The sequence below is a fragment of the Lepisma saccharinum genome, chromosome 14 (assembly GCF_977018435.1).
Source record: "Lepisma saccharinum chromosome 14, izLepSacc3.1, whole genome shotgun sequence".
Classification (NCBI taxonomy): Eukaryota; Metazoa; Arthropoda; class Insecta; order Zygentoma; family Lepismatidae; genus Lepisma; species Lepisma saccharinum.
Window position 1 is genome coordinate 45385691 of NC_139242.1, and position 19444 is coordinate 45405134.

General features: G+C 39.0%; 2 protein-coding genes across 2 annotated transcripts in view; both read left to right on the forward strand.

Moving 5' to 3' along the window:
* Window positions 1–19444, forward strand: part of LOC145998841 (synaptotagmin-17-like) — a 222382-nt gene that overhangs the window by 178957 nt on the left and 23981 nt on the right. Inside the window, exons 4-6 of the mRNA XM_083135510.1 lie at window positions 6321–6441; window positions 7706–7811; window positions 16561–16682. Of these exons, the coding sequence (XP_082991636.1) occupies window positions 6321–6441; window positions 7706–7811; window positions 16561–16682 (349 nt within the window). The remainder of the gene's footprint in view (window positions 1–6320; window positions 6442–7705; window positions 7812–16560; window positions 16683–19444) is intronic.
* Window positions 10891–14686, forward strand: LOC145998840 (ionotropic receptor 21a-like). Its single transcript, XM_083135508.1, has 2 exons — window positions 10891–11026; window positions 12605–14686. Exon 2 carries the CDS (start codon window positions 12621–12623, stop codon window positions 14472–14474), a length of 1854 nt encoding a protein of 617 aa, XP_082991634.1. The 5' UTR covers window positions 10891–11026; window positions 12605–12620; the 3' UTR covers window positions 14475–14686.

Here is a 19444-nt window from a genome sequence, read left to right on the forward strand (position 1 = left end):
CTCTGTAGCTGAAAGAAAGAAAGGTTTAGTTTATGTAAAGGCCAATAGATGGCGCAGTGGTGGTGTTACGTAACCCACCCCACCGATATCAGTGTAAGGTATTCTGAATCATTCACTCCACTCTCAGCTGGCACACTCTTGGCAACTATTCTAACCGGACACCTGACGTGACGGAATTGTCTTGATTAACACTATTTTACTTAGTTTTGTAGAAGTAGTATTACTATTTAATTTTACATGTTGAGCTCTGATCCGAATGATCGTGAACTCAGACAAATGTGGGGGAAATGGACACACAGAAATAATGAGTAATAGATGTAATAAAAGTACAATTCAGATTATTAAAATCCACTGAACAAATCAGCGGAGAGAGTCAATTGTTATTTTGGAACCATTATAATATGATTGTTAAATGAGTGTTCATGTTACGTAAAAATGCATTAATTTCATTATGGAAATTGTTGTAATTCATTCCGTGACAGTTTATATATTTCATTATTATTGTTCAATGCAATTATTAAGTTTGTTAATAAACTGTCCCAAGTTGTCCAGTGCATTTCATGTCTTGATGCAATTAATAGAGTTGCTGACTTAGTACCACGAACCTTTGAAATACCAGTTACCCTGATTAATAGCTATCGTTTATCTGTATTTCGGAAGGGAGTTTTACAGCCCAATTAAAAACCAATATCTTAGAACGTAATTTCCGAACCAGAACAAGAACTAAAGTGCTATACCACCGACCCCACACAGACAGGCCGAAATCTCAGGAGAAAAGTTGTCACGCTTCCTCCAGGAGACTCGAACCTCCGCCATAGGCCGCACGAATACTCAATGGTGAAATATACGTGTGATAAAATGAGTGATTCATTTTACAGTCTTTTTATTATTTACATATTTTCTAGTTGTTGCTAATGATGATAATAAGCCGTTGTGCAAGAGCAAAAATGTAGTATTTAACTTTGTTGAGTATTTTAACAACGATGCAAGAGAAATAAATTATAACTATAGCAACATGGGGGCACAAGCGAAGGGAAACCGTTTCGTCTGCGGTGACTGCGAGAGGAGAAAGCAAATGACTGTCACAACATTAGCAACTTGGAAATGCAGGCAGCAGTGACTGTTATGACGTCATGAATGTATTGCTTGCTGTGCAAAATACGCTAAACCTAACCTACCTAACCTATTCGCATGTTTGTTTCTGCTATTTGATGCACGTGTGAGTATGTTAGGCGGGTCAGGTTTGTTTCTATTGCTATAGTTGTCGCTAGCTGCTCGTATGACTGTCCACTTTTCTTCGCATATCGGCCATGGTTTTTCTTTTCTTGGTGCGATTGTATGCACGTGAAAGAATAATAAATAAGCAAGGAGAGACCAAAGATGAAAGTGAAGGAAGGATTTTATATTTTTTATATTTTATATATATCTAAAAGCATGTAAACATGTAAATCGCGGGATGATAATCAGATGACAGCTTGCAAGGTTAGGCAAAACAAGAGAGAAGGCGGAGAGAAGAGAACGAAATACATAGGCAGCGTTCTGCGACGAAGCTGTTTGCCCCCGCAATGACGCAAACCGTATTTCGTCACCTGTTGGAAAACAAACCCTTATTTAACCGTCACGATGTATCCAGGCCAATAGTTCCCGGGATCAAAATAAACCAGAGTTAAGAGCAAAGGGTCCGGAGCCAGGTGCGATGACGTCTGCCGCTATATTACCTCACAGGTCTTCCATTCGCCCACCATGGAACGGCAGTTTTCTCCAGTATCCTTGTCCGGCATTTCCTCTCCTCATCGCAATCGTAAAAATAAACGACGCTCACTTACCATAAAATATTCCCTTCACTTTATGTACAGTCACCGACAATAAAATATGAAACACCTATATCCTGAAATGGCCGCTTCCTTGCATAGCGTCATGTGTGTTGCCTAACTCTGCGGTGGTGGTAGGACTTGCCGCGAAAATTTGTTATGAAATCTACTTACCTCCTTAGAGTTAGTCAATACGCATTACACCATGCAGGGAAGCGGCTATTTCAGGTTCCATTTCTACTGCCGGTGACTGTACACTCCTGTTCCTGATCCTCAACTGTTCAAACCTACAAAGAGTGCCTCTTTATGTGAACGGGAGTGTACAAGGTAAATATTTTCTATCAAGATTCAGTACTGGTAGTGCTGCATTGTTATCTCTTATATTGTGTGTGTGTGTGTGCTTGTTCATTGCACAGAGTGAGTGTGTAACAGGCTAGTTCGTAACGAGATTTATAGTTTCCAAACGGATAATAAACTGCACAAACTATTCTTCGACCACGGAAGGCGAGACTAGCTCAAAAGGACGATTCCAAAACGCGAGAGGGTTAGTAAATAGAAGCACTCGTGATACTACGTTACGGTATTTCTCTTGTTTTATTTCTTATCGTTCCCTGTGTTGTGTTTGTAATTGTGATGGCTGTTACAACTCGTAACAAACTGTTTCCAACCGAAACAAAGACGATTCTGCACAACATAATTGATTTTTGTGATGGAGAAGTAGAAAACGGTGACGTTTTTATCCCTGTCGCTCTTTCTACGAAACAAGCGAGTCATATTTCCTTTGTCTGCAATAATGAAGATACCTAGTGAACCCGTTTATAATCAAGGTTATTAGAATTACATAAGGTTGGGTCGTAAGCGTGTTTTACTCAAAATGCATACGATCTGATGACGAATCGTGGGAACGTGTGAATCCAACCCCTGAAAGTTCGCATAAATGTTTTGCATTATCCACATATAAAATAAGGATCACAAAGTAAAAACTTGAAATGGGGCATAGAAATGCTTATATATTGATATGTCAGTTCATTTATGGTTGTACAATTACTAAAACACTTCCAATAGTTTTCACTTCAAGGAGGTTGAAAGTGCTGATTTTCAGATTGAAATGCAAGGTTTCTAATGTGTAATCCAAGGCCACGCTTCAGCATTACAGATGTCCAGAATTAATATTTTGTGCCATTTTTTTACACAATTAGTGTCACACATCAAACAAAATAACGCGCAAAGGCAAGTTTCGTAACTGAAAAGTAATTATTAATTGTTAAATCAATATATTTTGATTCCTAGTTCAAGCCTAAAAACAATAGAAAGTATATATTTGATTCATAACTCTTTACCATCTCTTGATGTATTTTGCCGGCGATGTTACTACGTTTGAAACTTCATTGGCAGACGACTTTCACTCACTTTCTGCAGCAAATACACTTGCTGCCGTTGCCCCTATTTTGTCACTGATCACGCCCAGTTAGTGCATGCTCGACCAAGGCCCTCATTAGACGGGAAGAATTTCTTTTAACATTTTTGCTAGCATAAATGCTACGTAAATGCTTCCAAAAATATTATAGCAGATAGTACTTTACACGGAAGCATTTCATATGACATTTCGGTTAGCTATTGCGATTACAATGTATAACATATACAGCCATGGACGTCCGCAGGATTTTTTCCAGGGAGGGGCAAGGAAGGTATTTTTTCCAGGGGGGGCAAGGAAGGCACATTTTCTCCAATAATAGTGTTGTTCCCTCAAAAAACATTGATTAAATTTGAATGTATCATATTCATGCAATAATTAACATACATTATTGCAGCTGAAATGAAATTATATGTGAAAAATATATAATTTTTGGTTGACTTTCATTTTCCAGGGGGCCCCCCTTGCCCCCCCCCCTTCCGGACGCCCATGTATACAACACGAAAGACACGTCAAGTCAAACCATCTATGGCGAGTGCACGGTGTTTACAATTGACACAACTGAAATATTCTTCCATGCGTGTACTGTATACGTCATAAAGTATGTATTTAGGCTAAGCAGGGCTATTGCTTTGTATATAAAACCTTTTTTTATACGAAACGTTATTCCTCTCGGTTGAATAGTTATCGGCTTTTAAAAATGTGAAGTGATAACGTTGTTTACATCTCAATCAGCAACCATTGCATCTGCGCTTGTGACCTAGAGGTCGCTTCTGATTGATTATGCTACGGAAATAGGACCGATCCTATCCTTGAGAAATGCCATAAGATTTTTAACTTTACACGGCAGCATTTTGGTCATGGCATAATTGTTAAGAAAAATGCTTTCGTCTACAGTCCTAATAGTACGGCGGATAGGTGCAAAATCGTATAAATGGTTTAGTCTTCGTTTGTGTTTTTGCCCCTGGAATTTATATAACCCATATATCCATATCGTTGAAATATAATAATTAGTAACTAAAGTGCTAATAATTAACGATTACACTTCAGACTTCAAAACTGAAGCGGTTTGAACAGCAACATGCTTTTACAAACAATCTTGAAAAACGCGCCCCTTAAACATAGGCAATCAAGGTATTCTTCGTCACTAATAGGCATTTAGAATACTCTTGTAGGCATTATTGGGAAGTTTTCCTTCCCTTTGACCAATAACAAAGATAAATCTTCAAACAGGACCAATAAAAGTTAATTTACACCGCTTGTGTCAAAAGATATACTAATAAATCGGCCGTCATTTTGAAAAAGTCGCCATTACTGACCAACAGGGTATTTTAAATGCCTCCAATCTTTAAAATTATATTAAGACGGATATTAAACTACATTCCAAGTTTCATGCTGTTATCAGAAAAATTCACAATTCAGCCAAATATCTGCACATATCGGCCGGACTATAATGCAGCCGGACTGTAGCAATGCCACTTCACAAAACACATGCGCCAGGTGAGCCTACCAACAGTGCAAAGCGTGAGCAAGAGCATTAGCGACAGGCGCTGCGTTGAAATGACGTCAGCGGCACACTTGTTGATTTGAGGCTTTGAGAGTTGTGACTCGTTCCCAGGCTGCAAATACACAACAGTCAGAGATGCTTCAAAGATAATTCACTCTACCATGTGGATATCTCGAAAATTTCAAATGGTAAAGCGGATCTAGTAAGGCTCTTTGGTTTCTTTACTGGTTTTCTACTGGACACACAAACATTTTTTTTAGGTTCAACGAGCCTCTCACAGGATAATATTTTCAAAATTAAGAACAAAATTCAGAACTTTTCTACACCTACACATGGAAACCTCTACAGCAAGTCTCCCCGCACCCCCTCCCCACCATAGAGAGGCGACCAGGTGTTCCTCGAAACTTTTCAATGGAGAAGGGGTTTCAGTGATACCTTGTCGGATAAATGTCTTAATTTCAAGCATACATTGTAGGAAACATTTCTTGGTATGTGCCACAATACTCGAATTTGACCCAGAAAAATGATTTCTGATTTCGGAGTATTCCTACCTGTAAAGATTCCCATGGGTGGGTGGTCACATAGCTTCGTTCTAAGGGGGGAGGGGCGGATACAAAATAAAATATTTCGTATATTTGGGGGCTTTTCACTCTATTAAAATTGTACTTAAAGACAAAAGTTTTAATCGGCATTATTCGTTTCGTTCTCATTTGAAAATTTTGATTTCCTGAAAATTTCGGGATAGGTTGTAGAACACCCTCGGATGCATTTTTGGAGGCTCATGGAGCTCTGGTGCTGGGACCCATAGCCAAGATAATCCTCTGTGGATCTTGGGTTGTGTGTTTGGGTGTGTTTTTTTTGTCTCTTCATCAATCTCATCAGCATACATCCCCATCGTCGCGATTAGTCTAAAGATGCAGAAAAGCCTCGTTATGTAAATTAAATCAAATCAATCAAACCGAACCTTATTCAGTCATAAAGAAGTCCATGATGTAATTATTCAATCAAATAAATATTGTTCCAATACATCGGCGATCGGTTAGATTTATCGGTATCAGGGGCGTACATTACATTGTAGCTATTCGCTAAGCCAGAGGCTCAGAGACTAAAATACAGGAGGAAGGTCAATTAGAAAATGCACGCACGTGAAATTGTTCATTTCAATAAGAAGATTGTGGCAAACTTATTTTTTAGGACCTTGCAACCTGACTACCGTTGGCATGGCACCGTGGTTTCCTTGAAGACGGGAAACCAAGCAAAGTGGGTGCGTCTAACCACTTAGGTACACACGGCGTTTACGAGAGCCTGGTTTCTGCCTTCCTTCATATCCTAGGATCAAGCCTCATAGTGAGATATCTTGGACTCAGCATTCACCACTGATCGGTATATAAATTGATGAATCAATCATTTATTTATTTATTGAATGAATGGAGAGAACCTTTCTGTCCACATAACAATGAATAAACATGAAAAATACGAGTATATACATTTCAGTTTTAAGAGACTATTTTTACTCTTGATAGAGATATCTTAACTGATTTACCTTTCAGTTCCTCAACACTGACTTCGTGATCCTTCTTTCTTCCAGGACGTGGCTGACTTGGGAGAGATCATGGTTTCCCTGAACTACCTCCCGGCTGCAGGGCGACTGAACGTTGACGTCATAAAAGCGAAGCAGTTACTTCAGACAGACATCAATGGTGGCGCAGGTAAGCTTCACAATATAGATGGGAATTCGAATTTTGAATTTATACTGTGAAAGGCTCGCTCTCATTTATTCTTACTCATGCAATTTCAGTTTTTAGTTTGAGATGATATTCCAGAGATATTTTCTAAATTTAATTTTGGGTTGGAAACACTGTTTGTAGTATTCTTTAATTGAATTAATGACTTACAATTTTCTCAATAAGAAAATCTCAGATTTCGCTAGTGATTGCATCATAACATTCAAGGCCAACATGTAACACTTAATCCTGACAAGAAGCAATATGTTTTTTCCTCCCCCACTCTCCCCCGCCTCTCTCCACAAACAGTGTGTTCACGGCTAAGAGCCAGTAGCGTTGACATCAAACAATGAATAGGAGAGGGAGAAAATATATTATGTGGGCTCGGCTCGATTAGCCCAGGGCTTTATCCAGAATTTTCCATCTGGGGGTGTAAGCTCTTGTTTAGGGGGTGTAAAGGTAAATTTAGAGCCAAAATGACCATAAATTTATTTTGTGAATTATTTTAGAGGTCTGTGGAGGAATCACACAGTAGCAAAAAGTGCAAGAAAAGCAACGTAAAATAACAAACGGTTTACAAATATTTTGTCACACCCGTGACGACGCCGGTGGCAAGGAGGCAAACACTCACCTAGCAAACAATAGCTAAATAAATAAATGCTCTTTTACCCCGAATATGTATTTTTGTATGGTTACATAGGTGTGGACCCCACCTAGAAAATATTTCCGCACCTCTGTGCCTCACCACTAATTTCTTTTTCTGGTGTCATCACTGATTATACTCCTAAATACCACACATAGGAAATTAGTAGTTGGAGGATCGAACATTTGTTCTTAATAGCTATACAATTTTATCACTTGTTGGGGCGGTGGGGGGGGGGGACGTACTGGTTGACAGAACGTACCTGTTACTCTATAAGTACGTTATTAGATAAGCCTGAAGACAGAAGAAGCTACGTAGATGTGGGAAGATAAAATATTAAGTACAATAAACATGATTTGGTTCATCGATTGAGTGCGTAATACATTAATTCTTATTGAATATTCATAAAAGGTATTCAAAATATTTTGGTATAACTGAAATCTTCACGGTGTGGTGTAGTTTTATTCAGAAAGAGCTTATTTAATAAACCGCTTACTGAAGAAGATAAACAATCATATATACCGTCTATGTCTTTGTAATTCGAATCATACCAGCACTTTGTCTTCTGGTTGCACTTAGAGGGTAATTCGTGTCTTTCCATTTCAGTTCCTTACGTGAGGGTGTCCCTCGTGGTGTCGGGAAAGCATCTAAAATCGAAGAAGACTTCGATTAAGAAGAACACACTGGATCCTGTCTTCAACGAAAGTTTTAGGTAAGATCACTTCATTTCTGAATTCCTGATTAGGCTAAACCCGGCAATTACCTACGATCCTCCATTCACTGGAAGAACGAAGTTAATGTGAACAAAACCTAGTGATTTCTGAGAAATAATTTATTTCCTGTTCGATAGTTGATAGTTTGGGTCTTATCTTTTCCACATATAGTATATATATATTGATCGAATGGTCGCAGCTATACAACTTATAATATAAGGTTCCACTACTTCAATATAGCAGCTGCGTTGAGTGATATGACTTTTAAACATGCACAAGCTTCATGTAGTCACCGGCAATAAAACAATGGAACACCTAGATCCTGAAATACTGGCTTCCCTATGAGTGTTGCCGAACTCTACGGCGATGAGCCGACTTCAATAGCAACTTTTCAATAGGAAGTTCTGCTATCGCCGGAACGTAACTTATTGCAAGGAAGATCGAGGTGTTCCATTTTTTGCCGGTGACTGTACATTGTACAGCTTCCATTGGAATCACCAATAGGATTTCTCACAAGTCACCTGTCTTTGTTAACAGTGGCGCTGCAGGAACGTTTTTGATTTGGCAACTTCCACATACACACAAATGCGATAACCACACTCTGTAATCACTTTATCTACTCCTTGAGACTCAAAAACCTTTCGAAAGATGTGCAAGATTCCTGAAGAATCTGTGACATTCATAGCCCTCAAACTAGGAACAGGTCAACGTGCAAGATTCCTGAAGAATCTGTCACATACATGGCCTCAGGCTAGGAACAGGTCAACAGAATATCACTGAGTGCTCATCTTTCGGTGAAGTTTCCAGCAAAAAGTAGTAGTTCTGCTTGAAACCTTTAAAACTGAGACTTGAGGAAGGGATTATCCCCTTGGAGTAAAAGATGCTGTTCTCTTTCGGCCCGCCTTGTTATTGGGTGCAGTCGACTCGATGGAAGTCCTTGTCCAAACATCGCCTTCCATATCTATGGATGAAGAAAACTGATCGCAAGACGTTCGTTGGCCATTATCTGTTGACTACAGTCCCTCCCCTCACTTAATCTCGGAGCCCGGTAACAAATACAATAACCCCCCCCCCCCGAAAGGCTTGTATCGCATAGAATTAGAATTAGACTCCGGATTAGAATCGATATTTCTCATCAATATTCGCCCTTAGACAACTTCTCCACCCAGTAAAGCACCAGTAGCAAAAATGACTAACTAACTAACTTCTTACACCCGAAGGTTTATGGCTGCAGCAACACAAGCCTTCCATCTGTCACTATCCTGGGCAAGATCAATCCAATATTTTCCATCCTTACCTATTTCCTTTAAATCCATCTCAACGTAATCCCTCCATCTTCGTCTTGTCATTTCTAGAGGTCGCTTACCAGCAGGTTCCCAAAAATGACTAATTTATTTCTTCATGTTGAACGCTCTTCCACAACAAAGACCATACTTAACTGTAGCAAAACTCGCTGAGCTATAAGACTCAAACTACGCATTTGGTATTAATTGTTTATGGATAATTTACAATGCAATAGATAGTATAACGAGTACAATTAATACAGCATGCAAAGAATCGTCAATACAATTAAGACAGCATGCTAAGAATCATCAATACAATAGCATTTGTAATAGGAACACAAAGTGAAAATGATGGTAATTTGCTTTGAATACAATGGAACAGCACGATGAAGTACTAGTTTCTAGTCGGCATTAATAAAATACTGAGAAAATGTTTTGTATCTCTTAATGCAGCTCTAAACCACATGATAATCCTTTTATGTTTGTATTTTTGCTACTTTATTTTCTTCTTTCACGGATCTGGGTAAACACGACGAAAAGGATAACTAACTGATGACTTGATGAGACACAACAATATACATGCTGTCGAACCAAGGACGACGTGACTGAGTGGCGTGTTAAGAATCCCTTCAGTATGATTTTTCGGAATATACCTTTGAGGATACAATAGCTGTCATAAATGAGAGATAAAAAACGATCATTGTACGTAAATGGAAAAATAATATTTACATTCAAAATCAGGCTAGTATGTCTCTATTAAGAAAAGTAAATAGAAGAGAGTATTAGTTCTGCCTTCAGTTCTGTTCAGCTGAGAGGCTTACGGGGAAATTTCAAATTTCGTGTTTATTTTTCGGCTCATGTTTCAGGATCCAGGAGAGGAAAGAGGCTTTCCGTCTGCCTGAAAGTAACTTCAATCTTCGAGACATAAAGACAGCCGTCCCCAAGGGTAACAAACTGGAGGTTCCTACGAACCCAGCAGATGCATAAAATATACAACTGAAACACACAGTAGGAGTTTAAGAGTACACGGTTGAAGTGTAATATCATAACCAATTAAACTTATGAATAAATATCACAAATCAGATTTGTAATACATTGGGCATGTGTACATAAGTGCGTGGGATGGGATCAAATTTGGAAATTGCTATTGCAATATCTTCAGATTTCCACCAAAGGCAGCCGAAGCATGGTGCTCATCACACCACCTCCATAACTGGCATGCCCAGAATTTTCGAAAGGGGGTAGATGGGTTACGCATACTTTTATTTTAGTAGTCAGCCCTCATTTTGCCATCTTTTTCTGCCTTTGACATTAACATTCTTTTTTTGTGAATTCCGAGCATATCGAAATCGGCCTAAGCATCGGTGTTCTTTGATAGTGTCCATTCATCGCTCTCATTATACCATCACTCATCCTCATCTTCGCGATTAACCAAAATTGGCAGAAAAACGAAGTAAAATAAACCAAATCAATCGATCAATTCTTACTTTCATATCTCGTATATCTTGAACGTGAACGTCAGAACCTTCTGTGGCTTATACTTGCAAACTTGATCAATTTATGCAACGAAAAGAGTCCCATTAAGAGCGGATGAGATAATTACGATTGCAGAATACATCTGTATGTACTTTTGTGGCATAATGCACTGATGGATTGCGTGTCACGGTGGCTCGGCATGTAATATTGTACAGCTTTTCTATGTCGTCGTGTATCCCCCTCCCCTCGGTGCTGTTTCCATTAAGGTCCCTCACCAATCAGAAACATCAGCTACTGTTTGACACGAAGAGGTTTGATGGACTGCTTTAGCGTCTGCACGTAAGGGAATTAAAAACAGTCGACGAGTGCTTAACCTACCAAAATACAGTTCTACACTTCGTAGTGCTGTGTTCAGTTGAAGGAAGCAAAGAACTGCAAGTGAATCTTCTACATAGGTAAGTTTACTTTTTTACTTATTATTACCTAGGTAGAATCTAAACTGTAAAAATTAACTTTCTAGACATTTCTGTTAATTTATATGGTTTGAAGCAGAGTTGATAAGGCCCAGGAATCTATAAATTCTAATGGGTTTTATTGGGTTCCGCTGCAAGACTGGAACCTTTTTTCTCACACAAAAAAAGGTTCCTGGACCGTATTTAAATTCAGCATGGGTTCCCGTAATAAGGGTCAAAAGAGGTAAGGAAGTTACTTGGCCGCCTAAATTAAGAAGAAAATTCTCTGCGTATTCTTCTCTTTCCCCTTTAATTTGTATTTCTATTCTGTTTATCTATTCTTGTGCTTTCTTTCTAGCTTTCCTTCCTGTTTACTCATTCTTCATCTTCTTTGTTCGTGCTTACGTCCTGTGTTCTTGTTCATTTCTTTTTATATATCTTCCTTCTCGTATTCTGTTTTCTTTTCTTTTGTGTTTCGCCCTCTCTCTTACACTTTACCAGGAATTTATTTTTACTCTGTTTCTCTCTCTCTCTCTATGTTTCTCTCTCTCTCTCCCTCTGTTTCTCTCTCTCTCTCTCTCTCTCTCTCTACCATACTTAGTTTTGTTTCTCTATTTCTCCCCCCTTCCTCTCTCTTCTTTGTCTTTTTCTCAATCTCTTCCATTCCCCTTTTCTCTGCTTTTAGTTTTATTCCTCTTTCTGTCGCTTCTTTATGCCGCCGCTCGTGCTTCCCTGAATTTTTTAATGCAGACCGAAAAAAATACTTGCATCCATCGATAAAACCCACTATTGGCACCCCCTCATGAAATGATTTGTTTAGTATACTTGTATTATTAAAATAATAATGTTAGATACAAATAACATACATCGCAGTAAACAGAATGACCACATCTTTGATGAGAAAATTTGTCAATAATATCGACTAATATATGGATTGAATTAATATTGGAAATATAATTTGCAGGAGAGGTTTAGTAATTGCATGACAATGTAAAGTTGATATTGTCTTCATACAAATGTAAAGTCTTTGAAATGGACTTACATAAATGTATCTGTGAAGGATCAGCAGCGCCATAACGGAGAGTTTATTTGGATCGACATTATGCCAAGATAATAATTCATCAAGCGATCTTCCAGTTGCATAAATATAGACACGAAATATTGCTCAAGCCTCGATTAGAATTTTCGGGTTCGATACCCGGTGTAGGCACATGGCACAGTGGTTCGGATCTCACTTTATACTGTAGGTCGACCCGATTAGCCTATCTGTGCATAAAGTGAACTAAAACAACAAATCAATCAATCAATTAGAATTTTAGGAACTGTTGTCATCTTTGCGTTATTTTGAGCTGGTGTGAAATTATAATTTCTGGGATATGATCATTTTCGAAATTGGGATAGTAATTTAATTTACTCTAGGGTTGGTAATTATATTGTTTCACTATTGAAATTTTGGAGGTGCCGGTGGGACATATCTTCTAACTACATCCCTAAGTATTCATGTGCATTCACAATTCCGGAAACATCATCTTGTGCCATTCTTTGAAACATATAGTAATTACTACTTTTCTTATATTTCAGGTGATGTTATACCGAAATGAGGACTGCAAAGAAGGCCAGCCTATTAGTGGTCATGAAGCTCATGTTCTCGGTTCTAAATACACAAGGTAGCGCACTTGAACCAGAAATGGGACAGGCATTTTCATCCTCTGACATGAAGTGTATCTGCAAGACAATCACGACGTACTTCCACAGTGGTCACCTTCTGATCCTCTCGACGGACACCACTCTTGGCACAACGGATAGCATTGTAGTAGAGACACACTCGGTCAGAATGTCTGTGGAAATCACTACTAACATAAGAAAAGGAAGGAAGCTGGAGGATAAAAGTGGAGTATGTGGGATGCTGCTGATAGTAGTGAGTTCCGTAGAAGAGGTGCTTCTAATTCTAACTGCTCTTCCGCCACACAAGTGTCAACCCAAAGTGATAATTGTGTTCGTAGGTGGTTTGGTCACCGTGCACATTGTTGAAATACTACTAGATCTCACATTCAAGCTGAAACTCGTCGACATTGTTGTGTTCTTTGACTCTGATGGCAAAGTGTCTATGTATACGTATTTCCCATATCTTTCTGGCACTTGCAGAGACGTCCACGATGTGCATCGTGTAGGTTGGTGCTGCGATGGACAACTGACTGGCAACCGCGAGATCTTCCCTCAGAAACTGAACGATTTGAATGGTTGTCCACTCAGACTGAGCACGTTCAACTACCCTCCGTACACGGTCGTGAGGAGTTATCTTGACGGGACTCTTGGCTTGGAGGGACTGGAAGGTAGAATAGTGGAAATCCTTGCAGAGTCTTTAAACTTTACGTCAGTCGTGACTAAAGTAGCGGATGGGGTGGGCTTTCGATTCAGGAGAAAGAATGAGTCTTACGTTGGGATCTTTGACGACCTGGTGCACAAAAGAGTCGACTTGTTGGTTGCTTACTCGATGCCGACTTCGGAAGGCCCTTTGGAAGTTATTCCATCCACTCCGATGATTGTCCAGCGTGTTGTGTGGGCAGTTCCAAACGCTGGCCTCATGTTACCTTGGAAAGTTCTCGCACTAGTTTTTAGCTTTCCTTTATGGGTGTGCGTTACTTTATCAGTGTCTTTCTTCTTTGCCGTCCTCACAATTAGGAAAAGAAAAGTGATGAAGAGGTTGGGCGACCTAGAAGAAAACTCTTTTCTCTTAGTCTTGTCTGTGCTTCTCGGCTTGTTCGTACACCACCAACCGAAAACAAGTTGCATGAAAATACTGTTCATAAGTTGGGTACTGCACTGTCTCATTTTGAGCAAAGCGTACAGAAGCTCTCTTATCGGACATTTAGTAGTTCCCGTCAGCGAGGGGGACATCAACAGTATGTCCCAGCTGCTCCAGTCTAGGATTTCGTTCGGCGGGTGTCCGGTTATCAAGACATTCTTCCAAAACTCTGATAACCATATTTCCAAACAGATTTATGACAAATGGGTGGAGACGACAGATATTTTAAACGACCTTAATCAAACAACTTACACAAAAAACTTTGCTGTTGCACTCGACGAGGTTAGTTTAAGACACGCCACGTACAAAAACTATAGGACTGAGAATGGTGAGTTGATGATCCATGTCATGAAAGAACCTATTATCACAACTCACTCTGTAATATTCTTTCAGAAGCCATCGATATTTACAGAACGTTTCAATACTCTAATACGAAGAATACGAGATTCTGGATTGGGAAACAAGTGGCTAAGTGACATAGGAGGGCGTACTGATCCTCCTCCAACACACAGATCTGCCGAAGCAGTTACTATGAATCACCTGTTGGGAGCCTTTGTAATTCTATCAAGTGGTTACTTAGTAAGTGTTGTTACTTTCGTCATCGAACACACCTCGGAGAAAGTAAACTGGCGCCAGATTAACTGAGGAATACTATCAGATTACGTCTTGAATAATTTAAGTTTGATTTTTGTTACAATATTCTACAAGCAATAAAGTGGATTTTTTTCTTTTCTTGCAGACATTTTTTTTACTTGTAGGCTACAGGTAATTGATAAACAATCAATTTATTGTACTTTTCTAACGTTGTATTTAATGTGTCTGTGATTCAGTTTACTTCATATACGCGCGTAATGGTACTCGAGCCAACAGTGGCGTGCCCAAAGGGTGGTGGTTATGGTCATACCGCCCCCCCCCCCCCGGCCCAACATTCCTAAAAAAAATTAAAGAACGTGAAGTGCAGGAAATTATTGCAAAATGAGGGCTGACTCTAAATAAGAGTATACATAACACCACCTCCATTTCGAAAATCCAGGGCACGCCACTATACGAACCATGATTTGAAATGAGAAAGAATGAAAATTTTCACGTATGCTAAAGAGTACATCGTATGTATACATGACAGTGGCTAAAACTTCACAAAATACACATTTTTAGTCACTATAACTTCACAAAGACGTCATAAAATAATAGCTGCGGACAATTCCTTAGACTATTTTCTTGTGTGTGCGTGTGGAGGGAAGGGGGCGTGTACAGGGAGAGAGAGAGAGAGAGAGAGAGAGAGAGAGAGATTTCAATTTGATAACAAAATGTGGAATAATAACTAGAGATCACCTCTTTCGAAAATATGGCTTGAACTTCTGCTACATTATCTCTGTTTATTTTCGAAGGAAGCGGCAAACGTTGTAAATATAAGGAGAAAAGAAACCATACTCAACTGTTCGCGGACATAATTGAATTTGAAAAATTCATGTTTGTAAGTTAGGCTATGTTATTACTTTTACACTTTGATTTGGTGTGAATTTGTTGCAGAAGTCTGCGCATCTCAGCGTAGAAATTTAAAAAAAAAAAAAAACATTTTTATTAAACTAGCATCACTATGTAAATCGCGATCAACTTCATGAGAGAATCTGATTAATACACACACACATATATGAAACCAACAATGGACGCCATAGCCTACTCCCCGAAGCAACAAATTTAATACGCAGATTGAATAGCAATGGTTTTTCAGATGGTGTGCACTGCACCAAGGCAGTTCAGGGTTGGCACAGATCTTGAAAACCTTTTGCAAGACTTCATATTACCACTAGCTGTCTTTGCATTTTGTCCACAGACAGAATATCTCCATTATGTTTGGCATCGAGTGAAGTTTCTGTGCCTGAAACGCGATTAACAGCATTGCCTTGTACTGAAAGAATCCTGTGTTTCATCTCTGTTAAAAATGCATTTCCATAAATAGGATCCTGCTTTGGGCTGTATCCCCAATCATAATTAGCCTATGTAAACAAAAAAGTAGACTTTTTAGCTACCACCTGGCATTGAAAATATTTGAATTACACTGTAAAATTTTTGTAACTTTACGGTGATGAAACCGTAAAGTTTATTGCTACAGTATTTTCACCGTAAAACAAAAAGCTTAAAAATACTTAACCGAACTTCTAAATTACAAATACTATGCACGACAACAAATAATGTAAAATGTAAAACCTTTATTGTCTAGCAAGGGGCGCATAAAAGTTGATATTCAACTTTTCACCACAGAACACTGCATGCAAACAAATGAAAGGCGATGAACATTGAGGCATTGTTTTCTCTGTTTATGGTGCCATTTGTTGTCGTAGTTTCTTTTTTTTACAAACTGTATTTTTTTAGTGTAGATTCTCCTTCTCTTGGTCAAAGTTCTGCCTGTATCTGCTGTATCACTTAACCGCAAAACTTAAATACGAAAAAAGATGCATTAAAATACCACTATAACAGACACGAATATTAAGTTACACAGGTAATTCGTATACATTCTAAATATCAGGACTACCAAAACATAAGAGCATTACTTAATCACATCAAAAGTTCCTTGGTAGTCTTCCGAAGATGCTTGTGATATGTGTGAGATTCCGTAGAAGTACAAATTTGTATTCATCTGTAAGCAACAGGTGTATTATAAGGTTTTGACTCGCATGTAGGCATAGACAAAGTTTGGAATAAGCCAGATTGGCCATTGTTTTTATTTCAGCTTCCACGTGATGGTCGGGGATCTCCCGGAGGTGAGCGTCGTTATCAGCGTCTGGGACTTCAACGGCGGCGTCGTGAGGGACGACTTCATTGGCCGAGTGGTCCTCGGGAAAGACGCCTCAGGTGAGCCTATCCACACTGTTGAAACTCGTTTTATTATGGCTGTGTGTTCGGCTTGCGCAGATTCAATCCTGTAGATTGAAAATTCATTTCATTGTTACTTTCGAAACGCAAATTATAGGATAAATTGCACCCTGTAGATATCAGTATTTGAAAGCAGCGTTGTTAAAGGTGCAGGAATTCATAAATTCTCTTGGGTTCCGCAACAGGACCGAAATTATTTTCAATGTGAGCACCTTTCGTGACACGATACACATCCATCCGGTAGTCCAAGTCGTTCGACACACTTGGACGTCCCCAGAACTCTTCTCTTTGCAGATACATCCAGTTGTTTGAAACTTATTAAACCATCGACGAATGTTGTTATCGGACGGAGGATCACTTCACTTCCAAATCGCCGTCGAAAAGCTCACTGAACTGAAACAGCAGAACAACACCTTGGAAATTTAATGACACAAAAGGACTTATGCACGGGAGTCGCCATCTTATAAAACACTGCTGCGATTGATGGGAAACAAATGATAAGCGCTCAGGGTAGTAAACTTCCACAATCGTTCTTATCGTAAGAGTACGATATAAACATTCACCTTCGTCTGTTGCAATATACTTGAAACCCCAATAATCATTTTGAGACACGCTGTATTAAATAAAAGTTGGTTGTATCGTGAAAAAAGAGAGAATATGCTGAATATGAGCGTAAAAATAATTCAAGAACAAAATGGTCAAATATGCAAATAGATGTACAAACATAGCAGTTTGTGCAAAGTCATGAACATACTAACCCTAGTTATCAGTAAGGAAAAGAACAGCCATGTAGCAGTTCTTAGTTTACATGGCAACAGGCACATAGTGTTTCGGATCCCACTTTAAACTGTACGGCCAGTTCCGATTAGCCTTTTCGTGAGACTTAAAACACCAACTCAACAACAACAACTCTACATGACAACGCTTTCTACGAATGACAAATCAACTACGATGAAGTAACTTTAAAGTACCTTTTAATTTAAAAGAAAATGTGTGATACTTTTTAAGCAAACTAACTTTAAAACTGAATTACACTCTAAAAGTAACTTTCTAAACATGCTGCTCTAACCGCAGCTTCAACTCCAGTTCTACATATAAGTAGACTATGGTTATATTCACACCTTCACACCACAGTGCAAAATTGATCCCGTAAACCAGGAAATGATTTTCTGCCAGGAACAGTACGTGCAAAACTTTTGAATTCCTCCAGCATACAAAGAGGATGGTAATGAGCTAGATATCAAAGGGCTGGCAACACTGTTTTCAGCCTTTCTAAGGAGAAGTTCCTCCAAGTTGCTTCATCTACCGAGAGATTGAAAGGGTCCCGCAGAGGGGAAGAGTGACAAGCAGCTGATTGCTACGAGATTGAGCCATTCCTTCACAGCGAATTGTCCGTGACTAATTAATTACCCTCTGAAAGCTACACGCAGTGGGTGGAAAAGACCGAGGCTGAACAAATCGGATGAACTGATAGAATACTAAGGAGGAATACCTACTTCTCGTTTGTTTGATATAACAATTAATTCATCATATTTCTACACCGGAGTGCAAAATTGTCAAGTTGAGAGAAAATTAGATTTTTCCTTTTAACCAAATTTCCCTTCATAAAGCTCTGTTTTTTTGCAAAATTCTTACATTAACGCGATTTCACAACGAAGGGAACAAGTAAGAGTTTAAATCTAATTACCAATGTCATTCGTTACTCCAAACGGATTAATATACAGTACAGAGTAACTAGAGTTTCGTCCATCACGCAGTTAACATTCACGGCCAGAACATAATTCACTACTCAAACAGATGATATACTCTCTCCGACTCTTTTTCTCGTTCTACTACTGCACATCCTACCGCGCAGCATTCATTTGACGTTTCAGAGTAGCCCCTCCCACTTTTGTTGTTTTGCGCATGCACATCTTTCAAGCCAATGCGCAGAACGCCCCCTCGTTCTCCTCCACGTCTTATGCACGCATTGAAGGTTAAATCCGAATCATGGATTTCTCTCAATTCCGTCAATGGAACTCGTTTGTTTGTATCTATCCGTTGCCAAAGAGAGACAAGCACTGTAGAGATGTTAAACTCTCGAAACGTTCTTGGAGTGTTCCTCTGTGGAGATTCATCTTAGGCAATTACAGCCTCTTCTCTCGTTTCCAAAGCGATTAATTCCGCCCCAAGCAAGGACCCTGTTGGCAACCTGAAAATCAATTGCAGACGCTACAACCCCTTTTGCCTTCTCAGTCTGCTTTGTACGTTCATGTGACAAAAGGGAATAATCGCTCCTCAAACTTCAATCTTAGCATCCCAACAGAGCAAAAACAATCTTACAAATAAATTTCACAGAGGTCTTAAATTTTCTATGTCGTGTCCTAATACCGTGCCTAATTCCTGTCGAAAATCTTTGAAATGTTATAATTTATAACATTTAAGGAATAATACAGTTTCAAACTACAATATTGATTTAATTAATTTGATATTGTTATAGTGTGTATTTTTTTCCATTATAGTTACTTTAAGGAACTTTTCTACGTTTCAAAATGAATCGCAACGATGAAGACTAACGATGAATTGATCCAGTGGGATGGTGAAGCAAATAATAATGCATGATTAGCTCGAATCCCATGCAGATTGATCATTTTTACTTGTTCACTCGTCAGTTTTATAGGTTTTTGTATGTACTCTCATCGAGTCAATTCTTTGTGCATTAAAGGTGAAAATGTGATAATGCGATTCAAGGAAGAACTATA

Bases quoted from the DNA above. Each gene is read 5' to 3' on its own strand.
- LOC145998840 (XM_083135508.1), top strand. From the start codon at position 12,621: ATGAGGACTGCAAAGAAGGCCAGCCTATTAGTGGTCATGAAGCTCATG.